At 44.5% G+C, this 13,443-nt stretch overlaps 1 protein-coding gene across 3 annotated transcripts in view; it reads right to left on the reverse strand.

Annotated features, from left to right (window-relative positions):
• Positions 1–1,188: 1,188 nt before the first annotated feature.
• The window catches only part of TMTC3 (transmembrane O-mannosyltransferase targeting cadherins 3), a 95,785-nt gene continuing 83,530 nt past the window's right edge, over positions 1,189–13,443 (reverse strand). For all 3 annotated transcript variants that reach the window (XM_033952284.1, XM_033952285.1, XM_033952286.1), the window contains exon 15: positions 1,189–3,468. In XM_033952284.1, coding sequence (XP_033808175.1) covers positions 2,654–3,468 — 815 coding nt within the window. In that variant the 3' untranslated portion in view covers positions 1,189–2,653. The remainder of the gene's footprint in view (positions 3,469–13,443) is intronic.

Consider the following 13,443-nt stretch of genomic DNA (forward strand, 5'->3'; position numbering starts at 1 on the left):
CCTTGCTCCCAGGCATTATGAAGACATGTTTTGGCAACTGGATTAAATACAATGTTTGCAAAAGGAGTCTGAGAATTATGTTTGAATTTGAGCTAAGTTGGCCAAACAGACTGGAGGAAATAAATTCCAGCCCAGGCTTTATGTTGGGAAAATCTTTCCCTTTGGGCTAAGAAAAGTTCTGTTTGAATGTTTGTTTGGGAGGCTTATTGCCCACAGAAAGGGAAGGGCAGCAGATGGAGCAACAGTTTTCATTAAGCAATGTTTTGAATTATAAGAACTAGGAGGTATAGCTGCTTAAGATTGGGGTTGTTTTTCTGAGCTCCAAGTCCATTAACCTGCTGGGATGAAGGGGAAGGCAAAGGGAGCTGTGTTGAAGAAATTCTATACTGGACTGAACCCTGCTTTGAACTCTTACAGAACAGCTTTACAGATTCTCTCGTTTGTGTGAATGAAATCCCTTGATAAGTCCAGTTTTCTATGATTTGTTTTTGCTTTGCCTAAAGTATGGGACGGTAATAAAAGCTATCTCGAGTTTAAAGTCCATTGCTGACTCCTGTTTGATGAGGCTTCTGAGAAAGCCTGGTGAGATTTATATAAAGAAAGCTGGGGAAAAAGGTACTGAGGACTGGGAGTCATACCGGGCACTGCACCTTCCATGTCCCAAGAGCCTAGGGAGTGATCTAGGAGTACCACACCCTCCTCTCTGTCACCATCTCTTATTTTTTTCCATCCTATTTCCAGAACCTGGCCCTCTCAAAAATCATTCTACTCCCTGTCTGTATCTCTTTCTCCCAGCAAATCTTCTTGTGTTCCTACTCTGTCCTCCCTACCTCCATGTGATTAGATCTCTCTATTCCTTCTACCCTCCCTCCCTGTGATAGGGTATCTCTCTCCCCTTCCCGTGGTTAGATATTCCTCTCCTCTCTATTACTCATTTTCTGGTTATCTCTCTACTTCCTTCCTTCCTCCCTCCCCCTATGGTTAGGTATCTCTCTCACTCCTCCCTTCCCCCCATGGTCAGGCATCCCTCTTTCTCCTTCCTCCCTCTCCCTGGTTAGGTATCGCTCTCTCTCTTTCCTCCCTCTCCCCCCCCACCCTCTGATCAGGCATCTCTTTCTCTTCCCCATGTCGGGCATCTCTCTTCCTCCCTCCCCCTCCCCTGGTCAGTTATCTCTGTCCTTCCTCCCTCCATCTCTTCTCCCCCCTGGGCATCTCATTCTTTCCTCATTCCCTCTCCCCCCAGTCAGGTATCTCTTTGTTTCCTTCCTCCTTCTCTCCCACCCCTGTGGTCAAGCATTTCTCTCCTTCCTCCCTCCCTTCTTGTGGTTGGGCATTTCTATTTCCTTCCTTTCTCCCTTCCTCCCACCCCCAGGTCTGGTATCTTTTTCTCCTCCCTCCCCCTAGTCCAGTCGGGTCTCTCTCTCCTCTTGTCTACCCTCCTTCCCTCTAACCTTTCATAGCCTGTCAGCAGTGATAGTAATTAAAGCAGAGTGCTGCTGGCAAGCTAGCTAGCTCCAGGATGGTAGGGAGCTCCCTACCACCTTGGTCTCTTCAGTCCCTGCTACTCCGGAACAGCTGATGTAACTTCCTGTTTCAATGTAGCAGGGATTAAAAAGACAAGAGACTGGAGCTGGCTAGCCTGCTGGCAGTTCTCTACTTTAATTGCTAACACTGCCGGCAGGTTTTGAAATGTTAAAGGGAGGGGAGATATAGTGGGCTGCATCAAGTGGCAGGCAGTGGCAACCATAGGTGGAGGCAAGTGACGGGCAGTGGCAAGGCTGCTCTTCTGAGAGAGCAGCAGCAGCAAGGGTGGCTCTCCAGGGGGTGGGAGAGGTAGCAGCTCTTGGGGATGGAGGCAGTAGTGACAATGGCAACTTTCAGTATATCTCTAAACCAGTGGTTCCCAACCCTGTCCTGGAGGATAGCCCTAATGAATATGCATGGAGCAGATTTGCATGCCTGGCACCTCCAGTATATGCAGCTCTCTCTCATGCATATTCATTAGGGCTACCCTGAAAACCCGAGTGGCCTAGGGATCCTCCAGGACAGGGTTGGGAACCACTACTCTAAGCCAAAATTCCTTCAACGTTGTCTTTTGACCAACTTCACTTCCGGTAGAGCATATCGGAAGTGATATCGGTCATATGAAGAATGCCATGACTGGGAAGGAAGGTAGGCAGGCCTGACTGCACTAATCCCGTTAAATATTTTTAACATTGTTAAACAATTAACACATTAATTGTTCAGCCCTAGAAAAAAGTAAATAAAAAATCCCTGCATATTTTACACAAAAAGTAAACCATATCAGAATTTTCCAAATATACTAATTCATTTGTCTCTATTTTTCTGAACAAGGATACATTCTGTGTTATGTCTTAGTAATGTTAAAAGGACATGATTTTCACCCTGTTCATAGTGGTTCATATTTCTCAAGCTCATAACAATAAAAAAAAAATTATAAAATGATATTCTCACAGACAAGTGATTTCTAGAATCGGAAATTAGAAAAACACATGATGTGCATTCTCTTATTCTGATTTTAAAAATGAAATGAATTTCACTTTCTCACTCCCCTTCCCACAAGTAAAGTTCAAAGTCTGTTTGACCAAACAATGCATTAAAGTAGCTTAAATCTATTGTGTCATGATAAAACCTATTCCCCATTTAAAATACGCTCTATTTCTTCTAGTCTCTTCAAAGCAGCAACTCTTTTCTTTTCTATGTCTTTGATTTCTTTTGTTGATTTTTTTTTTGTCTCTTTGCCTGTATTATTCTTGTCCAATTGTTTCTTTGATCGTCCTTTGCTTAGATTACTATTCGCTGATGGGGTGTCTCTCTGTACGTTTTCTCTGTCTTTCAAGTTTTGAAACGGAGTTTTTTTTTCTTCTTCCATAGCTCTGATACCGTCTGCTGGTAGTGTGGACTGACCTGAGGCATTCAGCGTTAAAATTTTATTTCGGACTATGCTCAGATGACGATGGATGTACTCTTCCTGAGGCGCTAGAGCCAGCGTCTCAACCAAACACTTCTCTGCTTTCAGCAGATCTTGTTCCTCAAAATAAACCACACATAGGTTGTGTTTTCCCTGCACGTTGTTTGGATCCAGTTCCAGTATTGTTTCAAAACATTTCCTTGCACCGTTGATGTCTTTCTTTTGGTTCATCAGAATATCCCCTTTCAGAATTAGGCCTTTGATATGATCAGGATAGTAGTGAAGCAGCTCTTCCAGGACAGGCAAGGCCAATAACTCCCTCCCACCCTGGGAATAAAGGAGGGCTAAATTGAATAGTGCACTTCGAAAGCTAGCCTGTAATTTTATAGCCTTTTTCATCCATGCTTCTGCCTCAGCGTCCTTCTTGTCATCCATTGCCAGCATACCCAAGTTGAAGTAACCGTTTGCATCTTGTGGTTCTTCTTCTATGTAAGTCAATAGTCTTTTTTTAGCTTCAGGCCGAAGTCTGGCATCGCCTAAAAAGCAAAGAGCAGGAAATAAAAAATATTTTAGAAAAAACAAACTCACTCTAAAATACTCCTTTCACATTGTCTTTATCACAAACCATGTAGGTTCATATGACATAAAATACCCTTTTTTGAATCTATCTCGGAAACATTTTCCATATGAGTACCTAAAATGGATCTTATTCACCTTACGTCCATTAAGCAAACAACATTTAGATTAAAAACAAATAAGGGAAAATGCTGAATCACTACAAGCTTACAGGCCTTGAATCAAACACTAAATTCTACCAAGAATGAAAGCACCCTACTTTATGGAGTATGCGAACCACATACAGTATATAAAATCTGGAAAAACAAAAACAAAGAACTCTGCCTCAGATAGAATCCTTGTGCTCCTCTGATGAGTCGTGACAATACGATGTGGATAGCCTAAACACAATGATCTCAAAGGTCTTTTCCTTTAGAAAGTATACTAAAAAGTAAAGGCTACCAATTTTGTCTTTCATATTTTACACATCTGGAAATTGTGGCTTTGGAATTAGGAGCACCCTGCTTAACCCAATTAGTCAGCACAAGCAGATGGGTCAGAGAGATGAAAAAATACCAAATAAAAATAATAAAGTGTAGAGAACAGAACACACACTCCTGCAGGCATGCATGCAAAAGGGAAAAACTGTAGAGGGAGCTAATCAGCCCAGTGAAATAGAGCAGAGGCACAGACAAAAATCTAGAGTTGATGCCTTCTGCAGATGGCACACGGCCATGGGAACACTACATCTGTTTAGAATGTCTTGCCTATTGCACTGGAATTTATTATATCCAGTAATTAGTGGTACAAGTGGACCAAACGCAGCTGTGTTCAGCAAGGAAATACCTGCATCAGGGGTCACATATGAGAAAAATTACCACATATAACTAACCACAGATGAAATGTACCAACAGGTCACAGAGACCAAGTTGGGGTAGCAAGAAACAGCACCGGCTTGCTTTGGTCTCTTATAATTGGAATAGCACATATATCAGCATGACTATACATTAGTCAAATATGAATGCTTATTTTTCACTTTACGTTGTTTCTTTGCTGTTACAGTGCATTAATATGAGTCACAGCTATTGCATTGTACAGTTAGCTTCCTTTTATCAATAAATCACAGGTTCTCACATCCTCCTCCATTTGTAAAAATTCTCTGTTTATCCTCCGAGCAGGTATAGTATGACAAATTCAGTGAAAACGATTCCTCACAGTTCATGCAAAAAGCCATAACTTGGTTGAATAGTGGGGAGAGGAGTTATATCTTCATATTTAATGCTGGAATCTTTTTGGAGTGTAGTACCATTTGTTGTGAAGGCTACAGCACAGTGGCAAACATTAATAAATCAATGCATGACTTGTATCATTTGTTCACGTCTCATTATCCATCTAATAAGCAATGCTTGTACATGTTGACATTTGCAAAAATTCCTAGTTTTTTTCATTTAAACAAACAAAATGAAGCCCTCTATGTACCAATTGCATGTTTATATTTAAGTGACAAAGACAGTAAGCAGAATTGTCAAGTACATTTGAAGCAATATAAGCAACATTTAGAGATAATTTAATTGCCAGTTAAAGGATTAGGATCCCTTTTATTCCAAGCACAAAATAGGATGGCTCAATTTTAATCCGGTGCAATACTACAGACGTTAGTTGATTTGATATCTGGCTTTCTTCTTGAAAACTAGGTATGCTCTGATGAATCCATACTTTTTTGGAATTCCATTCCCATTTGTTCTCATCCTTAGCAGTTCACTTGCAAGAAGCTATGACAATTTAGCATTCTTTGAAAGCTCCTCCTCAGTCTCTCCTTCTGTTTTAAAACTAACTCTAGCCAGATAAAGCAGTACAAAACCCATATCAAGCATCATTGGTTTATAAAAAATATTATGCAAGGTAAACAATTCAAATACAGTGGTACCTTGGATTACGAGCATAATCCGTTCCAGGAGCATGCTCGTAATCCAAAATGCTCGTTTATCAAAGCGAGTTTCCCCATAGGAAATAATGGAAACTCGCTTTGATAGGTTCCCCCCCCCGAGGCCAGCAGCGCTGCTCCCCCCCCCCACGAGAACCGGCATTGCTCCCCCCCCCACGAACCGGCACCATCCCCCCCGTGATCCGCAAACCCCCGCCACAATCGGGCACCCCCCTGCCGCCATCGGGCACCCCCCCGCCACGACCTGAGGTCCCCCCAACCCACCCGAACCCTCTTCTTACTTTTCTGTAGCCTCCGCAGCGGCACCGGCACCAGCATGTCCTGTGCGTGGTGCCGGTGCCTGAAGATCTGCTTCCTGTGCTGGGCTTTGAGAGTTCACGTTCGACATGAGAGTTCACGTTCGACGTGAACTCTCAGGCTCAACAAGGCCCAGCACAGGAAGCAGATCTTCAGGCACCGGCACCACGCACAGGACATGCTGGTGCCACTGTGGAGGCTACAGAAAAGTAAGAAGAGGGTTCGGGTGGATTGGGGGAACCTCAGGTCACGGCGGGGGGGGGGGGGTGCCCGATGGCGGCGGGGGGGCATGATGGCAGCGGGGGGGGGGTGGGGTGGAGGGTGCCGGATCACGGGGGGAGGGTGTCGGTTCGCAGGGGGGGGGTGCTCGCAATCGAAGCGCGCTCGGTTTCCGAGGTGCCGATTTTGCGAATGTTTTGCTCATCTTGCAAAACACTCTCAAACTGGTGCACTCGTAAACCGAGGTACCACTGTATTTATACAATTTGAACTCAGCATATGCTTTTTTCCACTAATAGCTCTAGTTTCAGGATCTAGACAAATTAACAAGTAACTTGATATAAATCTACTTCCATTCCTGAGTGCATACAACTTGAGATGCCAGTACTAGTTTTGTGAATTTTGCAGAAGATAAATTGGTAGATAATAATGATGGTATTGTCCCTCAACAATTTAAGATCTAGTCAGAGCAACCTGGTAGGTAATATTCTCTCTAGTCAGGATTTCTTTTTGCTGCATTACAAGAAAGAAACACGTTATGCCAAGAGAATTAGAAACAGGCACAAAACCAGAACACCATCAGTATCATTAAACAAGTTCCACGTGCGCACCCATCCCTCACGAGTGCAGATCATTAACACTGTTAACTATAACAACAGACAAAGTAACAAAAGTTAAATGCAGTCAAAAATCTAATTTCAAATTATGTAGCCTCTTGTATCCTCTGCTCTCAGCAGGCATATGGTACTTCCCTTTCCTTGATCCAAAACTGTCTGACATCGGTACCGGGAAAAATGGTAGAGGTGCTGATAAAGGACCGCATCAAGGTCTGATGAGGGCCAGCCAGCACGGTTTCAGCAAAGGCGGATCTTGTTTGACAAACTTGCTGCACTTCTTCGAGGGAGTAAACAAGCATATAGACAAGGGCGACCCGGTCGACATTGTATATCTGGATTTCCAGAAGGCGTTTGACAAGGTTCCGCATGAACGACTACTTCGGAAAATTGTGAGTCATGGAATCGAGGGTAAAATACTCACGTGGATAAAAAAAAGTGGCTGGAGCATAGGAAACAGAGAATGGGGATAAATGGACATTTCTCGGACTGGAAGAGCAACACCAGTGGGGTGCCGCAGGGCTCGGTGCTTGGACCCGTGCTCTTCAACATCTTTATAAAGGATCTGGACATAGGTACGACGAGTGAGGTGATTAAATTTGCGGACGACACAAAGTTATTCAGAGTAATGAAGATGCAGGGGGATTGCGAAGATCTGCAACGTGACATAATCAGGCTCGAGGAATGCGCATCGACATGGCAGATGAGGTTCAACATGGATAAGTGTAAAGTGATGCATGTCGGTAACAAAGATCTCATGCACGAATACAGGATGTCCGGGGCGGTACTTGGAGAGACCTCCCAGGAAAGAGACTTGGGAGTTCTGATCGATAAGTTGATGAAGCCGTCCATGCAATGTGCGGCAGCGGCGAAAAGGGCAAACAGAATGCTAGGAATGATAAAGAAGGGGATCACGAACAGATCGGAGAAGGTTATCATGCCGCTGTACCGGGCCATGGTGCGTCCTCACCTGGAGTACTGCATCCAGCACTGGGCACCATACATGAAGAAGGACACAGTACAACACGAAAGGGTCCAGAGAAGAACCACTAAGATGGTTAAAGGGCTGGAGGAGTTGCCGTACAGCGAAAGATTAGAGAAACTGGGCCTCGTCTCCCTCGAACAGAGGAGATTGAGAGGGGACATGATCGAAACATTCAAGGTACTGAAAGGGATAGACTTAGTAGATAAGATAGGGAGAATGAGAGGGCACTCTCTAAAATTGAAAGGGGATAGATTCCGTACGAACGTAAGCAAGTTCTTCTTCACCCAGAGAGTGGTGGAAATCTGGAACGCTCTTCCGGAGTCAGTCATAGAGGAAAACACCCTCCAGGGATTCAAGACAAAGTTAGACAAGTTCCTGCTGAACCGGAACATACGCAGGTAGGGCTAGTCTCAGTTAGGGCGCTTGTCTTTGACCAGAGGGCCGCCGCGTGAGCGGACTACTGGGCACGATGGACCACTGGTCTGACCCAGCAGCAGCAATTCTTATGTTATTTTTTAAAAACTAAAAGCAGATCCAGATAAACAAAGCGTCTCTGTGAGATAGACTCTGTTGAGTTTTTGCCAGGTGCTAGTGACCTGGATTGGCCACCGTGAAGATGGGCTACTGGGCTAGATGGACCATTGGTCTGAACCAGTAAGGCTATTCTTACAATCAGGTACTCTAGATCACTGTTCTTCAACTTTTATACACCTATGGACCGGCAGAAATAAAATAATTATTTTGTGGACCAGCAAACTACTAAGACTGAAATTTTAAAAAAAAAGTTTCTACCCTCTCTGCGAGCTCAGTCCCTGCAAACCATCTGATCCCATCCGCACAAGCCTCAGTTATGATTTTATATTGAATGTATTTTATTAAAGTATAAAAAGAAACAATATTCTGTACAATTGTCATTTTATAAATACAAATAATACAGAGCAAGGATCAACAAAATCCCTGTCTCCCCTCCCCTTCACATATATCCAGTCTACTATCAAGAAAACTGAATAAGCCAAATTATTACAGAATGCTACACAGAAATATCATGCTAACAGAATACCGCAGTCACACATGTTACAAAAGAAGCTCTTCGTTCGTGTATGTTGGCCTGCTAATGATGATGATATGCGTTATTAATAAAAAGTAAAGCTCTACTGAAAAGTTCTCAGCTCAGCCAAGAAGAGAATGATGTGGAGCACAAAAGTTACAAGTTATTCCACACTTCTTTTGACACTTTTCATTTCAATGATATGAAATGAATTGAAAAGTGTGGAATAACTTACAAGTTTCATGACTTCACATCATTCTCTTCTTGGTTGGGCTGAGAACTTTTCAGTGGCCCCCTTGTATTGTGATGTCATAATGCCTCATTCCACCAATGCCTAAGAGCTAACCTCATCAGTGATGTCACAATGGCTTGGTTTCCCTATACTTGGGACATCTGCTAGATGCATTTGCCTCACTGAAATGAAAAGTGTGGAATGACTTGTAAGTTTCATGGCACCACATCATTCTCTTCTTGGTTGGGCTGAGAACTTTTTAGTGGCCTCTCATAAATAGCTTGAGAAATGAAGTTAGACTTCTTGTAACTCATCTATATTTAGACAAAATTAGCCACTTCTTGAAAGAAGGCTGTAAGTTCAAAATTAAATCAAGACCAGTAAAGCAGAATAAGAAGGCTAAACTTTATAGAAACAGTTTCCTCAGGACTCAGTATGGATATTGCAACTTTTGCATTTCTTAAAGATTTCTCTTCATTAAAAATAACCCCACAGAGTTTACCTCATTGTTTTAACTGTTTTATATCACATCTGGTTATTTTACTATTATTAGAATATTAATAAAATGAAATTGTCTGTGTAGAGCAATACCAGGGGTACATCATCTTGGATGAATCTCTTTTATAAAAGGATGTTAATAAATCCTAATAAATTATGAAAAGCCATGCAAAGTGTGGGTATTGTGGTTAAAATGCTGGTTGCCCCTTGTAACGATGTACCAAAATTATCCAATTTTGCCCCCCAAATGTATAGAGATAGCATATATGTACTGTACAAACAGCCATACTAAGTTTGTTGAATCTTATCTATTAGCATGCTCTAACATGACTTTTCTAACTGTGCTCTGAGGTGCATGGACAAGTTTCAATGCAGCCAAACAAAGCACTAAACTAAGGACTTTGCCAGGCAATGTTTACTCAGGTTTATAAAGAACAGATTTTAGCTGCTACTGTTCCTCTTTGGTTAGGTATTTCCCATATGGATGCTTGTTTGAGAGTAATTGCTGACAGCTCAGAAATCATAATTTTGTATTACATACTGCCAAGTGTTAGTCAATTTGGTTTAATCGATGTCGGTTCTTCCTACTTTCACCCCTTCTATTGAGGGAATGCCTCTGCTGCTTCCTGATTCTGTCTGCACACTGGGCTTATTTTTTTCAGTTTCACTCTCTTGTTTTGAGGCTTCACAATGATGCTGTAGCAAAATCCTTTTAAGGCTCTCCTAGGGAAGGACATTGCATCTGAGATGGCAGAAGCCCAGGGTGTAGAAAGCGCGGAGCCGAGCAATACATTGGAAAGGTAGGATACGGGAAGGGGGTCAGGATTAGAGGTCTGCACGGGAACGGAGATCGTGGGACCACAGGTCCCGCAGGAATCCCCCCCTAACCCACGGGACTCCCATGGGGACCCCCCTCTGGCCCACGGGACTCCCACGGGGACCCTCCTCGAGCCAACGGGACTCCCACGGGGATGGAAGGCTTTGGAAGCAGGGTTCGTCCATATAATATAATGGTCATGTCAGCCTTAGTAAAAGAGGGGGTTTATAAGTTAATTACCTGAACAGAAAACAAAAAAAGGGTTCCACCAAAGAGATTCCACAAGGAAAACAGCAGCGCAAACACAAAAGAAACTGTAGAATTGATGATCCTGTTGGAAGTAATTGCTGCTTTTTATGGGGACGGGTGGGGATGGAGGTAATTCCATGCGGGGATGGGTGGGGACGGAAATGATCCTGACGGGGACAGGTGGGGACGGAGAGGATCCTGGTGGGCACGTACGGGGATGGGTGGGATTTCTGTCCCCGCGCAACTCTCTAGTCAGGATCCCCGCAGTTCCCTCCCCCTCCCACCCAGAGCCACAAGATCCGGGCATGTGTCTTCAGGGATCTAGGACAAGGGTAGGCAATTCCGGTCCTCGAGAGTCACAGGCAGGTCAGGTTTTCACGATATCCACAATAAATATGCATTAGACAGATTTGCATTTCAAGGAGGCAGTGCATGCAAATCCATCTCATACATATTCATTGTGGATTTCCTGAATACCTGACCTACTTGTGGCTCTCAAGGACCGGAATTGCCTACCCTTGGTCTAGGCCTCTCTCCTAGTGCTCTAACATGTCAATCCAGCCTCACCAATGAGCCAGACTTTCAAGCACTGCTGCATTCAGACCCTCCTCCCCTGGCTTAACTCTGCCTCAGATGCATCGCTCTGTAGCTCCCAATTAGAGCCCAGCACTGCATCAGAGCCAAATTTTATTTGGTACACTTATGAGAGCTAAAAGCCAATTATCAATGAGAAATAACAAGCTTCTATTAGTAATGACAGGGGTTGCCATGCAGCTTATTTAAAAAAATTGGAAAAACTGGGATAGGTTGAATTACTCATTTTTGTGGGAATCCCTGTGTTATACTTATAAAATGGAACGTTGCATGGCCGTACAACAGGGACGCTTTAAGAATTTTATGGATGTTTTGGAGCCCTTGGCTAAATACTGTAAAGAAGAATTGATTTTTATTTTATAAACTAGTAAACATACACATCCCGGGGAGGGGGGGGGGGGAGAGGGGATAAGGGAAGGGAATGGAATTGGAATTGATCTAGGGATTTTATGAATAGTTTCATGAAGGTTTTGATATATTTGTTTATCAGCTGGGAGGGTGGGGAAATTTCTTTGTTCAGTAATATTTGTAAGTTTTGTTGCGCTTATTATATAATGTACAAATATGTGAATCATTTATTGTGAATTTGTAGTTTGAAAATCAATAAAGAATTTAAAAAAAAAGTGAAATTAAAGAGAAACTGGAAAAAAATGAGATGTCAATGAGCCAAAAAAAACTGATTCTAAGTTCAACGGGTAGTCAGTGTGCGTTGAACAAAAGAGGTGAAACGTTGTAGTGTGTTACATTAACGGGTGCTAGAATATATGTATGTCTGTCTTTCTTTCTGTCTCTCTCCTTGCCCTTGTGTCTGTCTTCTTTTCTTTCTGTCTCCCTCCCTCCTACTATTTGTCTTTCTTTCTATCTGTCTCTCTTCCTGCCACCTATGCAGCATTTATCTCCCCCTCTCCACTTTCCTGTACAGTAGCCCCCCTCCATTTCCCTGTGCAGCAGCATTTCCCCCTCCCCACTTCCCTGTGCAGCATTTTCCTCCTCCCCACTTCCCTGTGCAGGAGCTGCAGCAACATTCCTTCCCCTGTCCATTTTCCTGTGCAGCAGTTTGTATTTATTTGAGAACGCGAGAAGGGAAGGTGGGGGCGCCAGCAAGGAATTAAGCGAGCTAGCCAGATTGTGGAAAGGGAGGTTTGGATGGGATTGTCAGACCATGGTGGGAATGTCGGTTGGGAGGTTCAACGGGAGTTCAGGTGTGTTGAGGAGGTTTGTGTGGTGTTGAGGGGGGGAGGGGTGGCAACGACAAAATGACATGAACAGCACTTTATTTGGCAGCGGGAGTAGCTGAGAGGGAGCATTAGAGGTGGATCGCCAACCGCCAGCGCTCAGCCACACCGTGGGAGAGGCAGGAAAGGAAGGCCGCCGCAGCCTCGCGCCTCCCCTCAGCTGTGTAGCTATATCGGGTTTGCTGATTTCTCTGGGTAGAGCTGCACCCCTGCCGATTTGTAGGGTGGGGAGTCATTACACAGGGATCGGCGGCCGCCAGCGCTCTGCCGATGTTAAGGAAATTAGCATTTATAGTATCCTAACTTTGTTCGTTTAGGTAGCCCCGGTTGTTTCCTTGGATTCAATGTCAGCATTAGGGTTTCGCCGGCCGCCAGCACTCAGCCGCACTGTGAGAGCCGGGTGAGAAAGGCCGCCGCAGCCTCGCGGCTTCCCCCCAGCTGTGTAGCTAAGTGTTCCCGATCTCCTTCTAACAACTTCATTTTTCAATGTCAGCATTAGGGTTTCTCCGGCCGCCAGTGCTCAGCCGCACCATGAGAGCCGGGTGAGGAAGGCCGCCGCAGCCTCGCGGCTTCCCCCCAGCTGTGTAGCTAAGTGTTCCCGATCCCCTTCTAACAACTTCATTTTTTTAGTTCAAAGCTGCCGCAGCTCCTCTCTCGATCCACGCATGGTGCGGTTCGAGAGAAGAGCCATGGCGGCGGCTTGAGCATAAGTCCGATGCGCGCAGAACCTTGCACAATATAGCTTCATGGTGTGTTCCCTAGTCTTTGCGCATAGGCTTTTTCCTCCCTCCCCTGCGGCGGGAGCCTGAGCCGGCATAGGTGGTTGAGGGGGGAAGGTTGTGGTCGGAGTTGCTAGGTTGCAGCGGATGGGAAGTGTGATGGGGCGAGCGCCTCTCCCTCACCCCCCAAACAACCAACTTCAGATTTCAGTTTGTCCGTCTTCCACTGTGCCGAGCCCTTTTCGGCGTCTGCCCTCTGCCGATTCCCGGGCCTGCTCTCCTTCCCATAAGTGCCGGTCCCTCACTCCGCGCCATCTAGCGCATGCGCACTTGTGCCACCACAGCGTGACAGATCAGGGAACACGCGGCGCAAGTGCGCATGCGCGCTTACCGTTTTATATATATATATATATATATATATATATATATATGTATGTGTGTGTGTGTGTGATTTCTTCTGTGTATGTGTACCTGTAACCCGTGTTAAAAGACATAGGGGAAGGC

Source organism: Geotrypetes seraphini, chromosome 7, assembly GCF_902459505.1.
Source record: "Geotrypetes seraphini chromosome 7, aGeoSer1.1, whole genome shotgun sequence".
NCBI lineage: Eukaryota > Metazoa > Chordata > Amphibia > Gymnophiona > Dermophiidae > Geotrypetes > Geotrypetes seraphini.